Source organism: Crotalus tigris, unplaced genomic scaffold (assembly GCF_016545835.1).
Source record: "Crotalus tigris isolate CLP2741 ecotype Arizona unplaced genomic scaffold, ASM1654583v1 scf7180000017731.4096049, whole genome shotgun sequence".
Classification (NCBI taxonomy): domain Eukaryota; kingdom Metazoa; phylum Chordata; class Lepidosauria; order Squamata; family Viperidae; genus Crotalus; species Crotalus tigris.
Window position 1 is genome coordinate 1,902,859 of NW_024096599.1, and position 27,570 is coordinate 1,930,428.

The window sequence follows — 27,570 nt, forward strand, 5'->3', positions numbered from 1 at the left end:
TATTAATTTCCAAATACTATATCTAACTTAGCCTTAAACAAAAATATTATTTACAATTCGGGTGTCCATAATTTCTCTTATTTAAGCACATTATTTCCATAATTACATTCTTACATTTCTCAACTATATTTTATTTCTTATTCAGTAATTCTTCATTTATTAATTACATCTCTTCCATCATCCACAAATTAGTTATCATAACTAATAATAAAAAAGCATAGGAAAAATAGAAAAAAAAATTAATAGAAAGAAACAAAAAGAGACCAAGAAAAAGAAAGAGAAAAGAAGGAAGATCTATTATTCCAGAATATATATTCTTACTATATTTCAATATTAAATTCTAAATCTTATCCTAAAAATACCTTTTAAAAATCCAAATCCAAATCAATCCACATCTCTATAAAGCCATTGCAACCCATAAATGTAATCTTAAATTCCATATTTATATCTTATTCTAGCTTTCTTTCTGTTCCAAACGGGTTTCCATAGTAAGGCCTCTAAGTCCGCAAATAAAACTCCCTCCATTTTTTTCCATAATGCATAAATCAGGGGAGAATCTCCCATTGTCCATTTTAATAGGCTAGTGAAAAAGTTGTAGTGATTCTCAAAAGTTTGTGGATCCATCTTCGTCTTTTTTGAAGTTGCATCTAGTTTAATTACAGTCATTTTTTAATCATCCAAAGTCTCAATAGATTGTCTATAAAATAATGTAGAGTCTTCTTTAATATTATTTTGCTCTCCTCCTATTGGTTTTTTATCTGTCAGGTAATCAGTTGGAGTCTGGAGATCAGCCTGCTCTTCTGGGGTAACTTCCTTAGTTTCCGTGCTAAAAATCATTTGTTCATTAGCATCAAAAGTTTTTTCCGGTGTAGGTTGATAGTCCTGATGTAAGTTTAATTCCTCCATCTCAGTAAATTGTGGATAAGGTTGAAGACGGGTCTCTTTAGTATATACCCCTTCTGCTGTTTCTTGGCTTACAAAGTGCTCACTTACACCTTGCACTTTGATTTGTTGTTGAAAAATAATCTCTTTTATATAGGCAATTATTTGTTCAATATTTTCAAGAATTTTGTCCAATATATACTTGTAATTGAAATCTGGACAAAGTTCCTCCATTTCAGTAGTATGTAAAGCCATTATTCTTTTGGTGGAGGCTGTATTTAATAACAATCAGTCAATATCCACTTCCACCCAGCTATACAGCTTCTTTATCTTTCCCTTTTGAGATAATTTGAAGGTCAAAGTCAGACTCAGAGTCCAAAGAAAGGGAATAACAATAGTAGTAAATAATTTCACCACAAGATGTCCCCAGAGGGTTAACCAGTTGTTCAGTCTTTCCAGCCCCCAATAAAAATAATTTCTTTCCTCTTTTCCTTTTTTCCTTCTTTTCTTTAGTTATAAAAATAGGAAAAAAATTTCTCCAAATTGCTAGCATATTAAGTTTCTATAACAGGGATTTTAGGACTCCCAAATATTCAAAAATAAAATCAACCATTAAAAAAGTTAAAATTAATTTTTCTTTTGTTCCAAGGCTTTTCTTCCCCCATCAACAAAGCCGCTTTAAAGAGAGAGGGAAATGATTCCAGAGGCTTTTCACAGGAGTAAATAGGAAAGGGAGCGGCAAGGAAAGGTCTCACCGAATCTTCCACGGTAGTTCTGTTTCGCTTAGATGTTCTTGTGGCTTACGGCTGGTGCAGCTAAGTGATCGGCTATTTTACTGACCGATCTTTACTCCGTTGGCCCAAAGGAACTCGCTTGGACTGCAGAGGCCGCCGCCGCCCCTCTGCAGTCAAACAGGCAGCCTCCTCAACGGTGGTCACCCCCTCCAGGGCAACTTTCGACCCAATCAAGGGTCTACCGGCGGGGAAACTCGATCGGCAAAGAGACGAGTCTCTTCGCATGACCGCAGCGCTGTGACCCGGAACCAGAAGCTACAAAATGTTACATTCTTAATTGTTACACTAAACTGGGGAGAGAGAGGGAGGGAGGGAGGGAGGGAAGGAGAGAGAGAGAGAGAGAGAGAGAGAGAGAGAGAGAGAGAGAGAGAGAGAGAGAATGTACAGAAAGAATGAGGAGTACAGTATATCTGAAGAATGAATTTGTTAACATTCATTTTTGCAATTTTTTACTGATTCATAGTTTGTGTTTGTTTTTGTGTAGATCCTAATTTAAATCACCCTTTACAAACAGTGACAACACAAAAGAAAACTCCAAGCTCCTCATCACGCCAAAAAGATAAAGTTAACAAAAGAAATGAACGAGGGGAAACCCCCTTACATACAGCTGCCATTAGAGGTGATGTTAAACAAGTTAAAGAATTAATTAGCCTTGGTGCAAATGTGAACGTGAAAGATTTTGCAGGTAAGTTTGATGAGTAGTCAGTTTTAAGACTATCTGTATTTTACAATTAGTAAAATTATTGATCCCTTATCAAATATGAAACTGAATTCCAGATTTACTGTAAGATTTTTTACAGTATAGGTTTTTAAAAAACAGTGAATTTGAATATTTATAATTTCTCAAAAGCAGGGAAATGGGTAATAGTCATCTTCCCATCTCTCACTTGAGTTCTACAGTCTAGATAGAACTAGATATAGAGTTTCATCTGGCAACTGAAAGATGTCCTCTTTTCAAATAGAATCTAGATGGGACAGAATTCCTCTTCCACAGGATTTTTATCCAGGTCCATTAGGTATAAGTAGTTTGGGAGTGTGTGGCATTAGTACAATCCCAAAAGTGGAGTAACAATGAAAAACATATTTTGATGTTAATAAATGCAATGAAATAGGTACAGGTAATGCTTGAGTTATGACAGCAGTTAGGAATGGAATTTCCTTTGCCAAGGAAATAAAGGTAACATCACATCACTTAGGGACAACAAGTCCTGCATCCCCATTGCTATTGTCAAGCAAGGATTGTGGTCGTTAAGCAAACATCTCCTTGCAACTATAGGCTTTCAATAACCACCTGGGGAATCCAGCAGGAAGTTGCAATCCTCAAGGACTTGCAAGCAGGCTGGGAGGCAGGTAAATGGCAGGTATGTGAGGATGGAGAAGGGTTCGTGGGTTGTCAGAGAAGCATGATACAAGGTTTGTGGAGTGTACACGGGTGGGGGAGATTTACCTGAACAATTTGTGACTTTCCCTGCCGGTTTCCCCATTGATTTTGCTTGCAATCACTACAGGATCCTGTAACTATTGTAAGTACGAGCTGGTTGACAAGTCTCCAGATTACAAACATTACTGCAGGGGTTCAGGGACATTTTAGGTTGTAACTTTAATCATCATTGGATGAGTGGTTGTTAATTGAGGACTACCTATATACTAATCAAATAAGAGCACTACATCAAATTATGCAAAATTAGTAATTATGAATCTGTAAACAAACAAACACATAGAAAATGGAAGCAGAAATAAAGCAACCTGAGTAAAGCAGCATTAAAAAGAAAACACCACTGACATTTCTGCCTACATTTTCTGCACTATGTTTACTGTTTTTGATCCAGTTCTCTAGGACTTTTGAGCACAAGGCCTGAATTCAGGCTAAAATTTGTTTGTAGATTACATATCTTTGGACAAGAATTTCAGAAGATATACCTCATGTTGCTTTTTAGAATAACTAAACATTTTCAAAGAATATTCTTTTAAGATTTAAGTTTCATAACTCTATTAATCGTTAATTATTTTGTATAGGAAATCTGATTTTATCATATTTAGGAACTGCAACCATCCTTGATTCTATCTAATTGTTTTTCATTAGAAAATGATAGTGCCTTTTTAAAACTGGAATTGACAGAATTACCATCTAAACTTCAGTCCCTATAGCTGAAAATAATAAAATAAGACACATCAAAATTAAATAAAAATACAATATTTTCAGTACAATTGTGATCATGCCTAGTTGTAGTTGGATTGGATTTTTTGGTAGAAACACAGTAATATATAATAAATTCATAATGAAGAATGTGTAAGTGCCTCATCTAATTAATAATTTGTTGGGGGAAATGAGAGAATAAAAATAATTAGTAACTTTATGCAACTTAGAAAATACTTTGAGCAATTTCAGCATTGTTCTATAAAGCAATAGGCATGTATTCTGAAAGTCTTTTCTAAAAATATGTAATATAAAAATCATTTGGTTTTTTTTCCCAAAAACAGTTAATATAAAGAATTTTACTCTGTGATATCTTTAGTTTTCAGCAAGTTGCATTTGGAAAAACATAATATATTAAATCTGGCAAATTGTGTTATGTGCAATGTATAAAACAAAACAATACTCTGGCTTTAAAATTACTTGTAGCTTACTTATAAAAATATATTTGTACTACCTGCATTTTGAAAATTTGATAAAGGCAAAACATTAAAATTAAAATTATGTTCTGCCTTTTGTTATAGGTTGGACACCACTCCATGAAGCTTGTAATGCTGGTTATTATGATGTTGCTAAGGTTTTGATAGCAGCAGGGGCAGATGTAAATACTCAAGGCTTAGATGATGATACACCACTCCATGATTCTGCAAGCAGTGGACATAGAAAGGTAGGTATCATTCATGGAAAAATTAAATACATAATATGTGTTTATTTTTAATAAACAAAGCTGACTAAACAGAATGTAACAAAGGAATCCTATATTATCAGTTAGACCCTTGGATATGAATAATTTGTTATCAGCATCATGGCAAAGACAAAGACAATTATTTTACTGTGCATTTCAAGGTATCTATTCAGATAGAGATTCAAATCATATGCAATCACAACCATAATATATATGGCAATAAAGGAGAATTGCAATATAGCTCAACAATATTATCTGTGAAAATATATAATAATAAAGCCACTGGAGAAAGAAGCCTGCAAAGAAACACAGAATCTTCCTAGGTGCTCTCAGCCATCTAAGTCATGGGTGTCTCAAAGGTGCTTTTTTTAAAAAAAAGGCAACTTAACTTTTTCATTTTTCTTTAAGACATTTCACTTCTCATCTAAGAAGCTTCTTCAATTCAATTCAAGTTTCTTGAATGACAAGTGAAATGCTTTAAAGAAAAATCAGAAAGTCCAGTTACCTTTTTTTTTTTTAAAAAAAAAAAAAAGGACCTTTGGGACCCCCATGACCTGGATGACTGAGAATCCGCATAGACCAGTGGTTCTCAACCTGTGGGTCGGGACCCCATTTGGGGTCGAATGGCCATTTCACGGGGGTCGCCAAGCAAGGCTGTCCGCCATTTTTCCCCCTTTTCTTTGGCCACGCCCCTGGCACCCGGTGATGTATAAGTGGTTGGGGGTCACCACAACATGGGGAACTGTATTATGGGGTCGCGGCATTAGAAAGGTTGAGAACCACTGGCATAGACAATCTTCCTAGGTCAATGTTTCAAGAACCTTTATAGGGGAAAAGTTCTTTTATTAAGTTGTGAAGGCAAAGCATAAGACCCAGACAGTTTGGTATGCAATGTCTGGTATCTCAGTTTATAGGAAAGCACGGAATGGAAGTTAGTCCTACTAAAGGGAAATTTATTAAGGGTCAAATTGATGTTGACTCTTAGCAACCACATAGATTTTATCCAGGAGAATCTATCCCCAACCTGGTCCTTCAGGTCCTCCAATAATGTACCCATTGCCACTGTATGTAAGTCCATCCACTTTGCTGCTTGTTCTTCTTCTTTTTCTTCCATCTATCCCAGTACTATAGACTTCTCCAGGAAGTTGGATTTTCATATAATATGCCAAAATACAATAATTTGAGCCCATCATTTGTGTCTCAAGTAAAAATTCAGGGCTGATTTGTTCAGTTATTCATTTTTTTCTCCGTAACTATCTATTGTATTTTCCAACACTAAAGTTCAAAAGCATCAATACTTCTATCATGTTTTAATAAAATACCTGTCGATGTCATGTCAATAATAATAGTAATAATAATAGCAGCAGCAGCAGCAATAATAATAATAATATCCCTGCTCAGGCAGGAAACCCTATACCATTTCAGACAAATAACTGTCCAGTCTCTTCTTAAAAACTTCCAGTGTTGGAGCATTCACAGCTTCTGGAGGCAGGTTGTTCCATTGATTAATTGTTCTAACTGTCAGGAAGTTTCTCCTGAGTTCTAGGTTGCTTCTCTCCTTGGTTAGTTTCCATCCATTGCTTCTTGTCCTGCCTTCATGTGTTTTGGAGAATATCTTGACTCCCTCTTCTTTGTGGCAGCCCCTGAGATATTGGAACACTGCTATCATGTCCCCCCTCGTCCTTCTCTTCATTAAACTAGACAATTCCAGCAACTATTCCTTATATGTTTTAGCCTCCAGTCCCTTATGTCAAAGCCTTTTGTGTGTCATATTTTGAAATAATATTTGCTTTGATTGAATATTTAAAGTTCTGTCAAATCCTATATTTATTTAGTTGGCAGAACTTCATTATAAAGTTATTATGTAAAAATCCTTAAACATTGTATGCTAATATTCAGTGGGTTTTTATAAACTTTTTATATCTACTACAACTTCAAAAACTTCTTTAGAGTAATCACAGATGGCACTTGCCATTTAAGAAGTATCAGGATTTCAACATTTTTCATCATAGCTATCATTCTACCATTTATTGATAGAATCAGTATACATGGGGCATTTTTCAGAGTAACAGTGTTAAAAATAAGATAGATAAGATAGGATAACCTTTATTGTCATTTTTTACTGTGGGCACAACAGCTCACAGCAAAAATGAAATTTAGTTGCCCGCTCTCAAAATGAAACACATACATGACACACACCTAAAACATACTATATACAGGTTAGTGTTTTAAGTTTATTTCCTTTTTTATACATATTTTATTAATTTTTTATAGTTACAAATCTTTAATGCTTAATAAACAATGTGTTGTCTGGGTCCACATATTTAACATTAATAATAATATAACTTCCATCCCTAGTCTGTTTTTCTAGCCATTTGTAAAAATTATCCCATGTTTGAAAATATTCTGTGTCTTCTTTCCCTTTTATTTTCAATGGTTTATTTCTTGATGAAACTTTTTAAAAATGGGGCTTTTAGTTGCAATGAACTTAATATTTCAGATCGTAAAGTTGCTCCTCCGACATGGTGGTAATCCATTCCAAGCCAATAAACATGGAGAAAGACCTGTAGATGTAGCAGAAACAGAAGAACTGGAACTATTACTGAAAAGAGAAGTTCCTATTTCTGATGATGAAGATAGCTGTTCAGGTCAGAAAAAATGATGTTAAATTATCAGTGTTTGTATATACTATGTTTAAATTGTGTAATATTTCAAAATACTAGCACAAGTAGGGGTATGCAAATGGGTTCTTTGTTGCTAAATTTTGGTATCAAAGAACTTGCAAATTTTAAGTTAACTCAGGGAATTTGACTTGATAAATTGAAGTATGTATGTAGAATATATTAATAAACATTGTAAATATGAACTTCAGAAATATTTTGTTAACCCATTAAATTAATTAAAATGTACATTATTTCAACTGCTGTGTTTAGTAATAGGAATGGATAAAATAGGTTTGCTTGATTATTTCAAGTGTCTTCAAAAAGTATCCTTCTTGACAGATACAGAAGTAAGAAGATATATTTTAATTTTATAAAATACATAATTTTATAATAATGAGCCGAGGTGGCGCAGCAGTTAGAGTGCAGTACTGCAGGCCACTTTAGCTGACTGTGTTCAGCAGGTCAGCGGTTCAAATCTCACCGGCTCAAGGTTGACTCAGCCTTCCATCCTTCCGGGGTAGGTAAAATGAGGACCCAGATTGTTGGGGGCAATGTAAATATATATATACATTGCTTACTGGTGTACACCGCTTAGAGAGTACTTGCACTTAAAGCGGTATATAAATCTCATAAATAAATAAATAAATATTCCAGTATATTAGAGTAAGAGAATTATAGTACAATAAAAAAACCTTTTGGGGCCTTCTGTTGTTCCAGCTATTTCTGATGTTTCTGTTTATATTTTTAGTGTCTATATAGAATTATCATTGTTATTGTTATTGTATATACCTGTCATTTAAACTTGTGGAATGAAAAAGCATAAAACACAATAAGGCGTCCATGGTAAGGGGGGAAAAGAACATAAATGCAATAAATTATGCATGGTAAGAAAAAATAACATAACTAGATTAAAATGTTCATAATAAGTGAAATGAATTGAAAGTCCTAAATAACAAATAATATAATTGGTATTTTGAATTGTAGTTTATCCCTGGAATTCTCAATCAAATTACTATTATTCCATGTTAAATATAACAGTGTTTTATTATAAAATTAATTTTTCTTAAACTTTTCATATTTACTTCTGTCTAATTTATTTACACTAATTTGAACTAATGAAAACGCATGACAAATATGTAAGATTTTATTGCCATTAATAGCAAAGAAATGAACACAGCAGCAACATGTTTTTCTATTCTAGATCTTGATGAAGCACCATCTGTAAATCCTTCCAGCATTGAATGCAATATAGATTCTGAGACAGAGAAAGAATCTCTACCTAATGACAACAAGCATGTTTCTAATAAGACACCTCTTTCATCTGCTCTTGATGAATATGAATTTAAAGATGATGATGAAGAAGAAGTTAAGAAAATGATAGATGATAGACATATTCCTCGGAAAGATCTGAGAAAAGAAGATATGTCTGAAACAGAACAAAGTAACTTATTTCTTACACAGGAAAAACTATCATTTCCAAAATCATTTAAAAATAAAAAACAGAAACCTTCCAGAGTCCTGTATTCAAGTTCTGAAAGTTCAGATGAAGACATTCTTCAAGACAAAAAAATAATATCTCCTTCATGTACTGTTACAGAAATTTCAAATTCTGATGCAAAGATTAAAAAAGAATATGGTTATAATGAATATAAACAAAAAGGAAAAGTTAAAAGAAAACTAAAAAATCAAAGCAAAAACAAAGAAAATCAGCAATTAAAACAGGAAAAAGATCATTCCAGATTGACAAACCTGGGTGTTTCTCTGTTAGAATCGTTAGACAAAAGCAAAGAAGATGATAATTTCCGAAAAACATTTAGCCCAAAAGAGGATTCTTCTTTGTCCTTACTCCATATTACTCCTAGTAGATCCCCTAAACATCCATGTGGCATTAATGAAAAACAGTCTTCAACACTTAAACAAGAAAATGTTAAAATGTGTTTATCTCCAGAAGGGTCAGAAGTAACTTCACAATCTGAATTAATTCGATATGACCATAATGCAGATACTGATTTTATTTTAGAAAGTTCTAGTAACAAGTCTTACAAGAACAGAGACAAAAGTAAGCATCAGAAAGAATTTATTTTAGAATTTAGTGAGAAATCCAGTCCTAAACTTAAAGATGAAGATAATAGTCCAATCTTTGAAAATTCTGACACTATGATGAAGAAGACTGACGACGGGAAAATGCTTAAAAAGCATAAATTGAAGCATAAAGAAAAGGAAAGGGATAAGCTTAAAAAGGAACAGGATGGAGAGAAAGAAAGATATAAGCATAAGGAAAATTCCAAGGATGTCCAGAGGAATATTGAGTTTGATAGAGAATTTTGGAAAGAAAACTTTTTCAAAAGTGATGAGACAGAAGATATGTCAACTGTAGAGCATGACCCTCAAATGTCAGAGAAGAAATCTAAATTGGAAAAGATCTTAGTTAAAGAAGACAAATATGTGAAAGAGAGAAGCTTTCAAAAAGATAAAATTTTTAGAGAAGAAAAAGAAAGAGAAAAAACTAAAAAAGAAAATGACAAGGAAGAGAAAACAAAAGAGCATAGCATGTTTCTTGATAAAGAAACAGATTTATTCTGTTTAGGTGTTAGGGATATGGCAACAAATATAACTGTAATAGAGAAGGAAGACATTGATAAACAAGAAAAAAAGGATCATAGAGAAAAAAATGAAAAGCGGAACTCTTCTATTGAAAAAATAGAAAGAAAAAATACAGATAAAGAGAAAAAAGTAAAATGTGAACACAAATTAGAAAAGGATAAATTAGATTCTCTTGAAAATAATGAAAAAACAAAAGAAAAGGAAAAGGTATACTTTCAACAGGTAGAAAAAACAAATAAAGAGCATGATAAGTTAAAAAGCTTCAGTACTATTAAAAAGCTTGATGACAAAGAAAAAATCAAAGAAAGATTTGAAAAGAAGCATGATAAAGAAAAAAATGATAGATTCTTTTCGGAATCTAAAGAAAAACCCAGCAATGATAAGAAATGCAAGAGTTCCGAAAAGGACAGTGAATATTCAAAAATGGAAAAGGGTAGAAACAAAGAAAAAGAAATGGAAAAAAAAGAGAAATCAAAAGAACGTGATAGTTCAGTAATTACAAACATGAAGCAAACAGCAGAAGAGAAAAAATGCAGTAGTGAAAAAACTTTATTCTTAAAAGAGAAGCCAAAGGATGAATTGCTGAAAACTCCTGATGGAAGAGAGAAGGATAAAAAAGATAAAGACATTGACAGATACAAAGAGCGTGACAAATATAAAGATAAAATACAGCAAAATAATGTACCTAAATTAAAATCTGAAACTGAAAAGCTTAAATCTAAACCATTACCAGTGTCTAAAGATACTCGACCTAAAGAAAAGAGGTTATTAAATGATGACTTGATGCAGACAAGCTTTGAAAGAATGCTTAGTCTTAAAGATCTGGAAATTGAACAATGGCATAGAAAACACAAAGAAAAAATAAAACAGAAAGAAAAAGAAAGATTAAAGAATCGATCCTGTACTGAACTTAATAAAATAAAAGATAAGGATAAAATAAAATATTCTGAATCAAAGAACAAAGAACTGAGTCGTTCAAAAAGTTCAGAGTTATCAGATGCTTCTGGGAAAGATAAACAGCTAAAAGATGCTACCAGCAGTAGATCACAGTCAGTTGATATAAAAAATTCCAGTGGAAAACCATCCCTAGCATTGGACAGTAGCTTAAGTAGGTCTCCTAGATCAGAAAGTGAAAAAACTGGTCTAACCTCCAGATCAATATCCATGATTTCAATTGCTAGCTCAGAGGATTCTTATCATGCTACAGTAACTCCTCCAAGACCTGTTGTTGAATATGATTCAGATTTTATGCTTGAAGGATCTGATTCTCAAATGTCTTTTTCACATTCACCATTTTTGCCTAATGCCAAGTCACCTGCAAACTATGAGAATGATAGTTTGTCAGAATTGCCAGAGCGCAATAAAGCACCTACTTTAAACAGACTTCCAGCTTATATTAGATCAGCATCAGTTGAAGATGTAAAATTTGTTATAAATGATTGCAGACCAGTTGTAGAAGTGCGAAGATGCAGTATGCCAGCTGTTTATGAAAATACAAAACAGTCCCGAGTATCAGAAGAAAGTAGTCACAGTACTTTGCTCTCAGTTCAAAGTTATAATTCTTTTCCTAAACATGAATGTTGCAATTTGCTTGAAAAGGATTCCCAGAATGGACTGACCAGCTTGTATTCCAGTTCCGCTTTATCCCCGAGTAGATCTGTTCATAAACTTAATGCGTTAGATGCAATTGGTAAAAATGCTCCTTCAAGCTCATCAGGAGAAAGTCATAAATATTTAGAGCATAATAATTCAACTCCATCAAGTAAAACATGGGATGTGCCTTTGGATAGATTTATTTCATTAAATAGTGAGTGTTCCTGTTCAAATTATTCAGGCTGTGAGCTTGATGCAACAAATGTATCAACCATAACTAATTTTGAAAATAAAACTATGAAAGAGCAGAAAAGTTCTGAATCTTTTTATCATCATGCTGAAAATGTATCAAATCCTACATCCCAGGAAATGGCAGAATTTTTGTCTGTTCAGTCATGTTGCCCTTCTCAGATTCAGCCAAGCACAGATACAATTTATATGTCAAAGCATGTAGCTTTGTCAGATACAAACAGCCAAGAGCTTCTGATTAAGAACCCACAAAGTTCCATTCAACCTAGCAATTCGATCTTAGACATAGATGCTGCCAGCAAAAAAAAGATAGAAAAAAATGTTTTCTTGTCAAACAACAAAAAAGCAGATATGCTTATCACAGTTTATCCTGAAAATATTACTAAAGATATTTCACAAAATTTTGAAAAGGATTTTGTTGCAAATGATCCTCGTTTACACTCCAGTGCAAGTTCATCTGCAGTAAGTAAGCTTATTTATAAAACGTCACAAGCTGAGGAACTGGATAATAGTGTAATTGATATTCAGTTCCAAGGTGAAAAACCTCATTCCGTTGACATCTGTTCATCCCATATGGCTGGTAATAAAAATGACCTAGATCTTCAAGATCTAAATGGTAGAACATTGAAAGGAATTACAAATGACTACAATAGAAATTTTTTTAATATGGACAGTGCAGAAAATAATTCAATGGAAGAAAGGCAACAGTACCTACTGCCTCATTTGGAAAGCCATTCACAGTTAACTGGACATGAAGTACATAAATATAGTCCAAGTATTAAATTAGAATTGGAAGAAGCAATAGAAGATCCTAAAGCACAACACTATGAAATTCCTCAAAGAGTTACAAGGAATAGAGCAAATATTCTTGCTAATCAAAGTAAGCAAAATCTTTCTGGTTGCTCCCAGATCTCAGAAAGAGATTTTGACTCATCTGCATCTTTGAAAGGACGGATAAGATTAACTGAGGAAGATGATGTTCAGCCACATCATCCACGTAAAAGAAAGCTGTCACGTGTTCCTCAGCCTGTTCAAATAAATGCATCTATAATGCAAGCTAAAGAAAAAACTCATCAGTCTCTGGCAGCTGTTGTAGACTCTCTAAAACTAGAAGAGATTCAGCCATACAGTTCAGAGAGAGCAAATCCGTATTTTGAATATTTGCATATAAGAAAGAAAATAGAAGAGAAACGTAAATTACTATGTAGCGTTATTCCTCAAGCACCCCAGTATTATGATGAATATGTAACCTTCAATGGATCATACCTCCTAGATGGCAATCCCCTGAGCAAGATATGCATTCCAACAGTAAGTAACTGGGAATTTGAGTTACTATAGAATTAATTGTTGGCTCTTGCTTTAAAAGCTCCATTTCATTGTAAGGTAACAATATCAGTGTTTATCTTGCTGATATGCTGAGTCAGAATATTCAGACATAATCGTGTTATACTCATGAATTCCCTCCAACAACAAATATAAAATGTGTATTATGCAAATTCGGAATTAAAAAAAGATTTCTTGACTGCATCATGAAAAAAATGCATATAGTACAACCACTGATTTATATGTTAGATATCTTGGCTGCTCATCAGACATTTGATACAGGAGAAATGTATTTGGAGGATGTCAGAGTCTGGATGGAGAGGAACAGATTTAGAATGAATCTTTTCAAAACTGGATAACTTTGGACCTTTGGCTAAATTATTCCAGGGTAATAATTTACCCTGGTTCTGAATATGGTTGCATTCCTCTGCTCAGAAGTACTCTGCAACTTGGAGATGCTCCTTGGCTGACAGTTCCTGCTCAAGTACATTCCTACATATTTTTTTAATTATATAAATTCCTATACATAGATTCTCTCATCAGCATTTATACAGAGAAATGGATGCAAATTAACTTAGTTATCATGTATTCATGTGGTAGTTTGGTGAAAAATCATCTCATTTATTCTATATCAATTCATAGAAAGACAGCTTCCCCCCATAAATATCTATGAAGACATAGCCTGGTAAAAAGAAATAGAAAAGGAAGAAGCAGGAGGTGCAAATAATAACAAACTTCACTGCTCAAAAATTGATTGCCTTTACAGATTAACTAAAGATTAGCAATTGCTTGAGAGTGTTTAATCAAAGAAATTTGGACTCTTTTTTAAATATATATCTAAATAAGGGTTTGCCCTCTTTCCTTGTTCAGTTACCTTTTCGCCTTGTCTCTCATCTCCAGTTGGTTTTGTTCCTCCCCTTTCTCTTTTCTTTCCTTCTTCCTTGTTCTCTTCAGCCTTTATTTTGTCTTTTTGGTTGTTTCTTGATGTTATTCAAAGAATAGGAAACGCATATGAGTACATATGTATTTCCTATTCTTTGAAAAACAGCAAGAAACAACCAAAAAGACAAAATAAAGTACATATGTGTTTTTATGTACATATGAGTACATATATGTTTTTCTATGTGACGGTGATTTGTGTATGACAGAACGAATGGTTCAGATATATAGATATGGGATTTATTTTATAAAAGAATTACCTTATTTTACAAGCAATTCTCATTAGTAGTTATTTATTGCATTTAGTAGTTCTTTGTAATATTACTTGTATTTTTATATATGTATACCATCCTTGACCTGGTCCTGACTTTTTTGGAGAGACTGCTGAATATGTATATGTACGCACATTTATTAGAGAAGGAAAATTTCCAGAATTGGTTTGAGCTACAGCAGACAACTTTAGGCTGACAAAATGAGAAAACCGGAAATTGCATGGACTTTTTGTCTGGATTTACCTTTTTTTCCCTATTTCTCTTTTTCTGGCAAGAATATTTTAAATGCATGGTAATATTTTTGGGGTGTGACATTCTTGGATTGGTGATGCAAGATTGCAGTGTAAAAAATATTTAGAACAATCTTGTATGAATGATCAATTTTACTAGAACCAAGCCTTATATCAAGTCCAACCTTACGTCCCAATGTATTTTAAAATTACTGTATTTAAAAAATTTCAAGAGAATATAAAGCAAGTGTTTCATTTTTTTATACTCAGTTTTGCCTCAATTTTAGCCACCACTTAAATACTGTAATTTTTCACCTCCCATCAAATGTATCTTTTACATATTCAGAATATATCTTTTGCATATATAGATTTATATCAAAGTGATATTTCTTTCACAGATCACACCACCACCATCACTATCTGATCCACTTAAGGAACTCTTTAGACAGCAAGAAGTTGTAAGGATGAAACTTCGTTTACAACACAGTATTGAAAGGGTAAGAATGTAATAAAATCTACTGACTGATCACCACTTTTAATTCAGATTGATTCAGAACTAAACATTTCCATTTTTTTCAAGGGAATTTTAAAATACAATGCATTGTATATTTTTAACAGGATTCCTTCATAAGTATAGGAAAAAGTTGGTTTTTCAGAGAAATAAGATGTATCTTTTGAGTTTAAAAAATGACTATATAATTTTGCTAAATTATATGTCTTTTAATTTAATTAGGAAAAGCTTATTGTTTCCAACGAGCAAGAAGTACTACGAGTCCATTATCGAGCAGCAAGAACTTTAGCAAATCAGACTTTGCCTTTCAGTGCATGTACAGTTCTGCTGGATGCTGAAGTATATAACGTGCCTCTTGATACACAGGTAAAAAAAGTTGTTTGAAGAATTATAGCAAATGTAAAATTATTGACTCATTGGAAATATTAGGTAAAGTAAGCTTCACCTACTGGAAGCATGGAACATTAGTAGCTATTCCCAAAATAATCTGATATGTCAGGCTAATGTTGGGAATAGGTAGTTCTCTAGATGCCCAATTGTCAAACATGAAGGGCTTTATAGGTCAACACCAGCATTTTCAATTCTATTCAGAAACCTATCAGTAACCAGTGTAGGTCTGTACAATGATGTTACATGCTTCTAGTGTCAGAAATGCAAGTAACTTAAGGAGTGTGTTAAAATTTATGAAAAATAGATACTAATAGATATTAGTTTTAAAAAGATAAAAGGAATATGTCTTTGAATAGTGGGGTTTTTTTTAATGAGAAGTGGGAGAGGTATTGCTTTTGTGACACCTTAAATTTCACTGAAACTTTGTGGGCTGGGTAGACCTTTTGTTTGATCAACCATACCTCTCATTAAGTTCTTGTGTATATTCCCTAAAGATTTTCTCCATTTTATATTTATCTTACAAATGATGACCAGAGATATTTAGAATAATGTTTAAATTTTACCATGATTGCTGTTGATTTTCTAAGCAAAAGGTTGTAAAGATTGTTATAAAATGGTGAGCATTGGAGCATTGCAATTGTGTTAAAATGTGTTATAAATTTTCCAAATACATAAAATTCTATTTATATTAATTCATTCATCCCACAAAGAAGGCATTGTGATACTAATGTAAAATTTCTTTACATTTTATATGACTTGAAGCCAAGTGGGTGTAGGCAGTAGAAAATAGAGATGTTTTATGAACTATCAGAAGAGCATCAATAGAGCTTACAATGCAGCTGTATTGCTGAATTAAAGCTATATTATCAAAGGCATAACCTATGAAGAAAACACACACTGTAGGGGGGCTATAAAAGATACAGGTAGTCCTTGATTAACAACTGCCCTATTTAGGAACTATTCACAGTCATGACAGTGCTAAAAAAATAACTTTATGATGATCTTCAAACACAACAGTTGCAGCATTCCTGCAATCACATAGTTGCCACTTAGGTGCTTCATAACAGATGCAAATTTACAACCATCGCAGCACCACATTTGCAAGCTTCACAGCTGGCTTCCAACAAACAAAGCCAATGGAGAAGCTAGCAGTAAAATTGCAAGTTATAATCATACGATGGCTCACTTCATATTCTTGGGTGATTTGCATAACAAGTGCAGCAGAACTGATGTCATAAGTCCAGTGTGGTCAGATGAAGTTTTGCTTAATGACTGCAACACTTAGTGACAGAGTTGACAGTCCCAACTGTGGGAGTTAGGTGAGGAGTACCTATAGTGGAAAAGAGATTGTGCAGTAAAGATTTCTTTGGATTGTCTAGCAAATCCCACTTTTCAATTTTAATTCTTCCATTAAATGGAAATAAGTCTTTCCCTAAAAATATCATCTTTAGAGATAAACTATAGTTTTCATTAAACATATAGATCCATCAAAGATATTGTGTAGCATGAGAATGAATGGATATTGGCCTATAATTAACAGGTATAATTTTTGATATGTTTAATTTACAGACTGATGACAGTAAAGCATCAGTTAGAGACAGATTTAATGCAAGGCAATTTATGTCATGGTTACAGGATGTGGATGACAAATTTGACAAATTAAAGGTATGTATCTTCATTGAACTTCTCCAAAAATATTTTTCCATTAAACATTTCTAGTATCTCATTAGATATGCTGCCCACTCTATCTGATTCTTTTGTGTTATTATAAATTCAAGTGGAAATAGCATTTTATTTTACTCGTCTGCTAAAAAAACCCTCCCAAAATGTCTTTAGATCTATTCTAAAAAGACTGTTTGCTATTAGATTTCAAACGAGAAAGAAATAGTAGCAATGTAATAGCATTGGTATCTACATTTCTATTCTACATTCTAATCAAAACTGTTTTATGTGATACTGAGTCAGAAGGAGCAGTTTCTACAGTTTCCAACTATTATTCTGATTTTTGCGCAGTACTAGAAGAATCGTTTGGTTAGAAATTTCTCCCATTGAATAGATGAGTAAGCCAATGGTGGCCATTATACACTTTAGAGTATAGCAGAATTCTAACTGAGATATTCTTAATACACTTTTCCAAGTACACAGTCAAGACAAATGCAAATACATTCAACCACTTTTGTTTCAGTGGAAGTTAAAGAGCATATTTTCTCCTAATTCAAACAGGACCCTATTGAATGAAACAATATACGTAAAATTTTAGGCTACGTATAAGACAAGCTCGTGTGCCAAAAGCACACAGGTGCAGCAGAAAAATAGGGGAAATGTTACTAGCTATAATAGCTAAAATGAATCTCCAAATTGAGCAATTCTTAAGAAGTGAATCTACATCAATGCTATAATTATATTTGCAATTTAAAGATACACAGAACATTTCAGAGTCAAAATGTTTTTATCTGTGGAGTGTCTTGTTTAGACTTTGGAATGTAATTCTGACCCAGTATCCCAGAAGCTATCTAGTTTACAATGTCAAATTTTGAGGTGGGAACAGTTAATTCTATGTCAGATCAGGATATTCTGAAAATGAAATGCTTCAACCACAGATATTTTGCATATTTCCAATGCAGTTCAGAGAAGACAAAGCAAAGATGAAGTCTATTGGGCACAAATAAAAACTTTCATTCTTGTTCTTTGGAATTATATCACTAGAATCTTAATTATATTAAAGAGTAACTTGCATATATACCAGTGATAGTGAACCTTTTAGAGACTGAGTGCTCAAAAACCGCCCACCCATCCACTCTGCCCCTGCTCCACCCCCTGCTCCATCCCTGCCCACTCGCAGGGCCCCCACTGCCACAGCCCGCCGCAGATTGCCCAGGCAACCCTGCAGCGCCATGGCAGCCACGCCTTCCACCCGCGCCCAGAAGCATCATCTGCGCACATTGGGGTGCGAAGATGGAATCTTGTCCCTGCTGCCTCACATTGATCATCATTACAGTCAATTCTCATTTTCCTGCATCTAATCTGTTGTTTTCTTTTTTCCTCCTTGCAGAGCAGAGGATTGGAGAAGAAAGAATTAGAGCAGAGTAAGCATGCATACAATGGGAATACACATCAAAATCAATATACTGGTGCTGACAGCCATGAGTGCTGGTATTTTTCCCATTATGTGCCTCCTTACTCTCTTCTAATCCCTTCATCTCCAGTTGCTCTGCTCTGCATGGAGAATAATGGAATTAACTTCCCCTGTAAATCTTGCCCTGCCCAAACAGAAAAAGATGGCCGGCATGACGTAAATTGGTTGGTCAATCCGCTTGTGGGGACATTCTTTCTGCAAGTATGCTGAGATAGAGACTCCAGCTGGGTGCAATTCATAACACCAAAGGGGGCCATGAAAATGCCCTTTGGGGTCCCTTCAGATCCTAGCCAGGAAGAGATATGCAAAAGCTAATGGATGTCTTTTCAAGGCAGGTGCAAATCTCCCCTGTGGCCAAGAAGGAATAAAGGTCCTCGTCAGGAGCAGCAGACAAGGGATGCCGCCTCTTTTTAAAAAAAAAAAAAAAAAAAAACAAGTTTAATTGGTTTTTTTGATTTTTAAAACAAAGTACTCAAGATATACATACAGGTGTTAGAGTAGTCAAACATCCGCAGACAAAACATAGATACATAATTCAATCAATACATCAAATATTCCCTCTCTTTTTCCTTTAAGTAACATATTTTATTTAACATAATCCAATTCTAGCTTAAATTTATTCAACCTAAACCTGTTTTTAAAGCTTTATAAATTTACACTACCATAATCAAAATAACTTTAAGTACAAACATTATCAGTTCGGGTATCCCTTCCAAATATATTCTAGTTCCTTAATTTTATCATAGATCTTATTTATTTCTTCTTCCACTAATATCCCTTATTTAAAATAAATATTAATCTATCCTATACGTATCTAGTCCATCCATCAATCAATCTCTTTAAGCTGACAAAATAAAGTCCGACCTTAAATCATTTCAATCCATTTGACAGAATTCAAATTTTATCCAGTTAATTTTCATAACTAATAACATCCCTGTTATCAAACAGACAAATCATCTTATTAGATTAACTCAACATTACATAATAGTTTTCTTACAAATAAATCTATCATTCTAAAAAAATTATATATTCCATTAATCAACCCTTTTTCTCTTACTTTTTAAGCTGAAAAGATAATATCAAACCTTAAATCATTCCATTAAACATCAAACAAACAAATCATCTTATTAAAACTAATTATTTTCATATCGATAAACCGATCAATTCAAAAAGTACATTCTTAGTCAATTTAATATATATCTTCCATTAATCGCCCGTTTCTCTTACATCTCACTCATAATCTTAGTCCTTAAATCAGTCCATAATTCTAAATTGCCTTTAATCCATTACATAAAGTTTTAAATTTCACTTCTTTTTAGTCTTATTCTGGCCTTCTTCTTTTCTCAGGTAGGTTTTCATAACAGAGCTTTCCTTCCATGTCTCTCTTTATTGCTTGCAGTATCATTTGGATCCATGAAAACCATCTTGGCCTCTACATTGGCCCTCTGTTTCTCTTAACCATAAAATTTCATTGCTTTGACATTTCAAATCTCAGTCATTGCTTTTCCTGATCCTCAAAACCATAAGTGAACTGCTTATCAGGCAAAGTCAATTTCTCTTTATTCTCAGTTAAGTCTTCTTCTTATGTGGTCTGTTTTATAGAATAATCAGAAGTAGTCTGAGAGTCAATTTTGAAGTTTAAAGAAGAGATTCTGACTCTTAGTTCTGTAGTAAACTCTTTCATTAGAGCACATATTTCTTCTTTAGCCTCATAGATCTTTTCCAGAATAAGTTTACAATTTAAGTGTGAATGCGGCTCCATTTTAAAAGTTGTTAGATTAATGTTAATAAGACTAAAATTTTACCTAAAAATATGACTAGTCGGGAGAAGCAGACTTTGGTTAATTTGACGGGTTTTGAAATTGTTAATAAGGTAAAATATTTGGGGGTGATGCTATCTGTTCCTAATGCAAAATTATTTAAAAATAATTATGAAAGGTTGTGGGTTAGGGTACAGAGAGACTTGAAGAATTGGGAAAAGTTGCAATTATCCCTCATGGGAAGAATTGCAGTGATAAAAATGAATATTCTACCCAAGTTTCTCTTTTTGTTCCAAATGATACCGATTTTGAAGAATGAGATCAATTTAACTGAGTGGCAGAAAGGCCTTAATAAATTTATTTGGGCAGGGAAAAAGCCAAGGGTTAAGTTTAAAATTATGCAAGATTTCCGTGAGAGGGGAGGACTCAAGGTGCCGAATTTGAAATTATATTATGATGCGGTGGTTTTAACATTAGTTAGTGACTGGGTAAATTTGACAAATTCTGATATACTTCACTTAGAGGGATGGAATTTACTTTTTGGGTGGCATGCCTATTTAATATTTAATAAAAAATGGATTGGGCTTTTAAATCTCATATCTTAAGAATTTCTTTACTTAGGGTTTGGAGAAAATATTATAAAAGTGATTTCAAAGTACCATTATGGGCTATACCTTGGCATGCAATAGAAGGAATAAAAAGAGGGGTTAAAATGGATATGGTGTCCTATAGACAGTTACTTAAATGGGATGGACAAAACTGGCAGTTAAAATTACGGGAAGAGTTAGCACAAGAAAATATTATTTATTCTTGGTTCCAATATAGGCAATTATTAGACAGATGGAAGATGGACTGTAAGGTGGGTTTTCTCAGAGAAGATGAAAATCTTATTAAGCAAGTGAAGGATCAAAGACAAACCCACATTAAGAGGATTTATGGGGTTTTAGTTGAATTGGATTCAGAAACGGAACTAATTAAAGATTGTATGATTAGATGGGCGCAGAATTTTGGTGAGCCAGTTCCATTGGACACCTGGGAAACTATTTGGGTGAGAAATGTCAAATTTACACAAGCACAGAACTTAAGGGAGAATTTTTATAAAATGTTTTATAGATGGCACCTTGATCCACAAAAAATGTCTTTTATGTACCCTGACTTACAACCTAAATGTTGGAGATGTGGTTGTATGGACGCTACTTATTATCATATTTGGTGGTCGTGCAGAGAGATAAAAGCATTCTGGATTAAGATATGGTGGAATATCCAGAGAATTTTTAAAAGGAGGGTAAAATTTACTCCACAATTATTTTTGTTAGGTATAGTTATTGATTGTGATACAAAGGAGGTTATATTGATGTTAAATTTGATTACAGCTGCGAGGCTGTTAGTAGGACAATATTGGAAGAAGGAATCTTTGCCTACATTGCAGGAATGGTTTCTTAAAGTGTCTCATTTGGCGGAAATGGCAAAGATTTCGGCTTTCTTAAAGGGTCAAACGCAAGAGAAATTCCTTGCTGTTTGGGATAAATGGATAAAATTCATACAATTTAAATTTGATATAAAAAAATGCTATATAGTTTTTTCATAATTTTTAACTTTATATATATATATTTTCTATTTTATATTCTTTTTTTTATATAAATATAAATTTTTTTTAACTTTTTAACTTTTTTTAATTAAGCCTATATTCTGCTCTGGGAGGCCCTGGGGGGGGAAGGGGGGGTTGGGTAGGGGTGGGGGAAGGGGGGTTTTGTTGGGTAATGTTTGTTTTTATTTGTATATGTTGTTTTTTGTTTTTGTATTGTCTTTTATTTTTTGTAAAATTTATAAAACTTTTTAATAAAAAAAAAAAAAGTTGTTCAGCTGGATCAGGTTATCTTTCTCTTAAAAAAACAGTTTGAAGGCCAAACATCTCATCTCCAAATAGTCAACAATTACAATATTAGCTTTTGACCAGCAGGTGTCCTCAGTAAGCTAGAAAATCTTTTTCAAGAGTCATTTTTTTTCCTTTCTATTTTTTAAGGAAAAAGTTGAGAAAGAAGTACTCTTCCAATATAAGATAATAATACTGCTCAAAAAAAAAAAGAACAGCATAAACTGATAGTACAGCTCTTAAAAAAAAAAAATTTGTGGTACCCCAAAACATGTATAAAAAAGATGTAGTCTTTAAGATTTGTTTTATTATTTTGTTCAATGCCTTTCTTCCCAAACAAGTAGAAGCTGCTTTTCCAAGCCAGGGAAATAATTCCAACAGGGCTCTTACAGGCAAAAAAAGAAGAAGAAAAAAGAAAAGAAAACAAAGTAGAATAAAAAGAGGAGCAAAGAAAAAAGTCTTACCCAGATTCACCACGGTGTTTTTTCCAGCTTAGATGTTCTTTGACTTGCAGTTTCTAACAGCTAGGTGATCGGCTATTTTACTGGCCGGTCTTCTTCTCCGTCGGCCCTCAGAGTTGGCCCGGACAGCTGGAGGAGCCGCCACTCCTCCACAGCCGAGCGAAGCCTCTTCGACAGAAGTCGTACATTCCAGGGCAACCTTCGACCCGCATAAGGGTCTACCGGCAGAGGGAAACTAGCCAACGAGATGAGTCTCCCCATGTGACTAGAGGCACCGCGATCTGGAACCGGAAGTCCAAGGGATGCCGCCTCTTTACTCTGCTCCACTTGGGAGTTGTGTGTAACCCATTGTTCACCACTCATCTTTCCTCGGTTTCCAGTGCCATATTGGACTAGGGTTAACTCTCTTTGCCATATGCATGACTAATAGCCCTCATTTCTCTCACTGATATCTTCCCATTCAAACACACTGCCCAGATTTGTAAAGTAAGAAAGAGGGAATATCCACATATCTCTCTCTCTCCTGCCTCTATCAATATCCAAGTCACTCTAGTGCTTCCATGCCCTTTCTTCTCTTGTATGTCAATTGCAGCCCCTTTTCTCCCCTTGGCCCACAAGCAAAGAAGGGCCCTGATAAGTGATTTCTCCCTTCTGCTTCCATTCACAGAATAGAAAGACTGGAGGTTAAGGGGTTAGAAGAGAGTAAGGAGGCACATAGGGAAATATATGTAGCCATTTGCCAAGCATGCTCACAGCTGTCAACACCAATGCATTGCTTTTGAGGTATATTTTCTGTAGTGTGCCGTATTCTCTTCTAATCCCTTCTCTCCAGTGATACAAGCATTTGTTAACTACCCAGTGCTGGGATGAGTATTACAAAGGGCAGGGTAATGGTTAGCAGACAAAAGCCAAAAAGTATGAAATTATTACTCTTATCAGTTTCAACCCAGAAAGCACAGTTATGGTCAGGTGATTTTCCACTTAGCAACCCAATTTACATAGCAACCAAGTTGCTAGTCCCAGCTGTAATTGCTAAACTAGGACTACCTGTAGAATTGAAGCCTAAGAGTGCTATTGTTTTACAGGATAGATTGTACTTCTGTTTTTTTAATTATTTAAACACAAGAGACTATTATTAAAATTAATATTCAATACAGTACTTGCATTATAATAACATTATGGATTAAAATTTTAAAATATATCTGTAGATAAACATTGGAATAGGTTATGAGAACCAGGCCAAACCATTTCATAAGTCTAATTGACCTGTGGATTGCCAAACTAATAGCTTCTGGATTAATAGAAGTACAGTGTGCTTTTTATATAGAAGCTTGCTTGAGATAACTAAAGATTCTTCTATTTATTTTGAAATAGACATGTCTCCTGATGAGGCAGCAACATGAAGCAGCAGCTTTAAATGCTGTTCAGAGACTGGAATGGCAGCTTAAACTACAAGAACTTGATCCTGCAACATACAAATCAGTCAGCATTTATGAAATCCAGGAATTCTATGTTCCTCTTGTGGATGTTAATGACGACTTTGAATTGACACCTATATGACAGCTAGCATTTCTTGTTACAGTTCAAGACTGTGGGATGTTTAAATTATAGCACTAAAATGGAATACTGCCTTTATCAATATTCCATGTATTCCTTCTGAAATGTGCTCCAGATCTCATTCAGTATTGCACATGTAAATACCATTTGTTAATAAATGGTATTATTTTAGCCTTTGGGTTCAAAAAGCATCTACTCAATAAATCTTACCTATGACAGTCTTTCACTCAAGATTTAACAGCGCTGGCAGCTGTTATAAGTCCACCAAAAAGTCTTGCTATTTAAAGTTGACTTCAATGCTTTTTATTATTAAACTTACAAAAACAGCAAAAACCTGTGGAAGAACTTTTAAGTTTGTGGGAATGTGCAGAATGAATCTATTCATCTTACATAATTTATAGGTTAACTGTACAGTTTTCTTTTTGAAACAGATGTTATATTGTTTTCATTTTTTAAAATAACTTATTTTATACATATTGTGCAAATGTAAATACTCTTATATTTAATGTTCAGCCCTGTACAAAAATAGATATTTTAATTGTAAAACTGTTTTGTCTAATGTTTATTGGACCAAAATTGTTGTTGTTTCTTATATGTAATGTACAAACGATTTTCTTTTAAAAGCATGGTGTTTGATTTAGCTGCTTGTTCATCACCATTACTGCTAAGATTTGATACTGAGTGGTATTGCATGCTAGCTCAGTTGAATTTTTCCCTACTACAGGGTACCTAACCGATTGAAATATTTGTTACCAATCCAATATACGGCTTTGTACAGCATCCATTCATTCAGAGAAATTTGCATGAATCCCTTTTCATTGTAGTATGTTGCAGTGCTTATTGGATTATGTCTTAACTCCACAGAGCCATTTGTCGTTTGCTCTGCTGCTATAATGCCATATTTGTGACTTAACTTGAAAAGAGTATTTTGTTTAAAATCTTTACAAGATTAGAAAACCAGCTCTTACATCCTGGTCTCTAAGGGAGTTTTTCAGTGTTCAATTTATTTCCTTTTACATGTCTCTCAATGAGAAATCTTAAATTGTATATTGTCTATTTTAATATTCCCTGATAGAAACATATGTAAATAACTGTAAATAACTATGTTTAATAAATTCTATTGGTCATGCTAACAGATGTTTGAATCCTTGTGATTGTGAAATTTTCATTTTTGAAGTTTTATACAATTTGACAAATAAATCCTTGAAAGTTCCATGATAAGATTGTACTTGTATATTCCTATTATTTGTGAACATATAATTAATATATTGCTATTAGCAAAATGCCTGCCACTGTGATGGGGAGTATATTCTAGTACAGTGTTTCCCAAACTTGACAGTTTTAAGGCATGAGGACTTCAACTCCCAGAATTCCACAGCCAGCGTTGCTGGCTGTGGAATTCTGGGAGTTGAAGTCCACATGCCTTAAAATTGTTGCTGGCTGTAGAATTCTGGGAGTTGAAGTCCACATGCCTTAAAATTGTCAAGTTTGGGAAACACTGTACTAGTAGAAGGGTTTTAGAACTTTGGAGTCAGGAGAGTCGGCCTTGCCCAAGCTGTGCTTTGGAGTTTCAAAGAGGTACTGAGTTTGCACACTTTCTTTCTTAATGACTATCACTGGAAATGGATTTTAAATTGCTTTTAGGTATAGTATTAAGATCCTTTAGAAAGACAAGTATTATTACACTGGATGATTTTTCTTCAATTTTCAGTGAAAGAAGTTTCACCTAAGCTTAAGAACTTAACCAAAGTCTTTGTTATTTGTAATAAGCAGCGAAGGGGTGGTTTTATATAGCTTTTAAATGACTAAGATGCCAAATTGATAGGAAATAACATGGAATATAATAATTATAATACTTCCTTAAAATCTTATTAAAAATATATGAAGCTTTTTAATTTAAGAAACCTTTGCCCCGGAAAATGTGGATTAGCAACAAACATAATAAGAGATTTTGAAGGTTGGTCACTAGAAGCAATTAGAAAGAACTAAAGATTATAATTAAAAGAGAAGAACTACTAATACTGAATGGAGAAAAGTATTTTAACTCTGAAAAATTGAAGGATATTTACAGACCTTGCTTACAGAGTAAAGGAGTTGGACATCTTCTAATCCAACACCCTGGAGACCTTACACCATTTTAGACAAATTGCTGTCCAGTCCCTTCTTTAAAACCTCCAGTGTTGGAGAACACATACCTTCTGGAGGCAAGTTGTTGCACTGATTAATTGTTCTGTCAGGCAATTTCTTCTTAGTTCTACAGGTGAAACTCAAAAAATTAGAATATCATGCAGAAGTTCATTTATTTCAGTAATGCAACTTAAAAGGTGAATCTAATATATGAGATAGACTCATTACATGCAAAGCAAGATAGTTCAAGCCGTGATGTGTCATAAGTGAGATGATTATGGCTTACAGCTCATGAAAACCCCAAATCCACAATCTCAGAAAATTAGAATATTACATGTAATCAATAAAACAAGGATTGTACATAGAACAATATCGAACCTCTGAAAAGTATAAGCATGCATATGTACTCGGTACTTGGTTTGGGCCCCTTTTGCAGCAATTACTGCCTCAATGCGGCGTGGCATGGAAGCTATCAGCCTGTGGCACTGCTGAGGTGTTATGGAAGACCAGGATGCTCAATAGTGGCCTTCAACTCTTCTGCATTGTTCGGTCTCATGTCTGTCATCTTTCTCTTGGCAATGCCCCATAGATTATAGCAGTGTTTCTCAACCTTGACAATTTTAAGGCATGTGGACTTCAACTCCCAGAATTCCACAGCCAGCAATGCTGGCTGTGGAATTCTGGGAGTTGAAGTCCACATGCCTTAAAATTGTCAAGGTTGAGAAACGCTGCTCCATAGGTTCAGCTCAGGCAAGTTTGCTGGCCAATCAAGCACAGTAATCCCATGGTCATTGAACCAGGTTTTGGTGCTTTTGGCAGTGTGTGCCTCTCCATTCTTCCTCCAGACTCTGGGTCCTTGGTTCCCAAATGAGATGCAAAAGTTGCTCTCATCAGAAAAGAGGACTTTGGACCACTGAGCAACAGACTAGTTCTGATTTTCTTTAGCCCAGGTAAGACGCTTCTGACGTTGTTTGTTGTTCAGGAATGGCTTGACAAGAGGAATACGACATTTGAAGCCCATGTCCAGGATCCGTCTGTGTGTGGTGGCTCTTGATGCACTGAGTCCAGCCTCAGTCCACTCCTTGTGAAAGTCCCCAACACTTTTGAATGGCCTTTTCCTGACAATCCTCTCCAGGCTGTGGTCATCCCTGCTGCTTGTGCACCTTTTTCTTCCACACTTTTCTCTTCCACATAACTTTCTATTAATGTGCTTTGATACAGCACTTTGGGAACATCCAACTTTTTTTGCAATTACCTTTTGAGGCTTTCCCTCCTTATGGAGGGTGCCAATGATGGTTTTCTGCACAACTGTCAGGTCAGCAGTCTT

At 34.2% G+C, this 27,570-nt stretch overlaps 1 protein-coding gene across 3 annotated transcripts in view; it reads left to right on the forward strand.

Moving 5' to 3' along the window:
- The window catches only part of ANKRD12 (ankyrin repeat domain 12), an 86,804-nt gene extending 61,470 nt beyond the window's left edge, over positions 1-25,334 (forward strand). For all 3 annotated transcript variants that reach the window (XM_039339206.1, XM_039339205.1, XM_039339207.1), the window contains 8 exons: positions 2,161-2,361; positions 4,395-4,537; positions 7,056-7,203; positions 8,420-12,972; positions 14,827-14,925; positions 15,162-15,305; positions 16,899-16,994; positions 23,934-25,334. In XM_039339206.1, coding sequence (XP_039195140.1) covers positions 2,161-2,361; positions 4,395-4,537; positions 7,056-7,203; positions 8,420-12,972; positions 14,827-14,925; positions 15,162-15,305; positions 16,899-16,994; positions 23,934-24,119 — 5,570 coding nt within the window. In that variant the 3' untranslated portion in view covers positions 24,120-25,334. The remainder of the gene's footprint in view (positions 1-2,160; positions 2,362-4,394; positions 4,538-7,055; positions 7,204-8,419; positions 12,973-14,826; positions 14,926-15,161; positions 15,306-16,898; positions 16,995-23,933) is intronic.
- Positions 25,335-27,570: the final 2,236 nt, after the last annotated feature.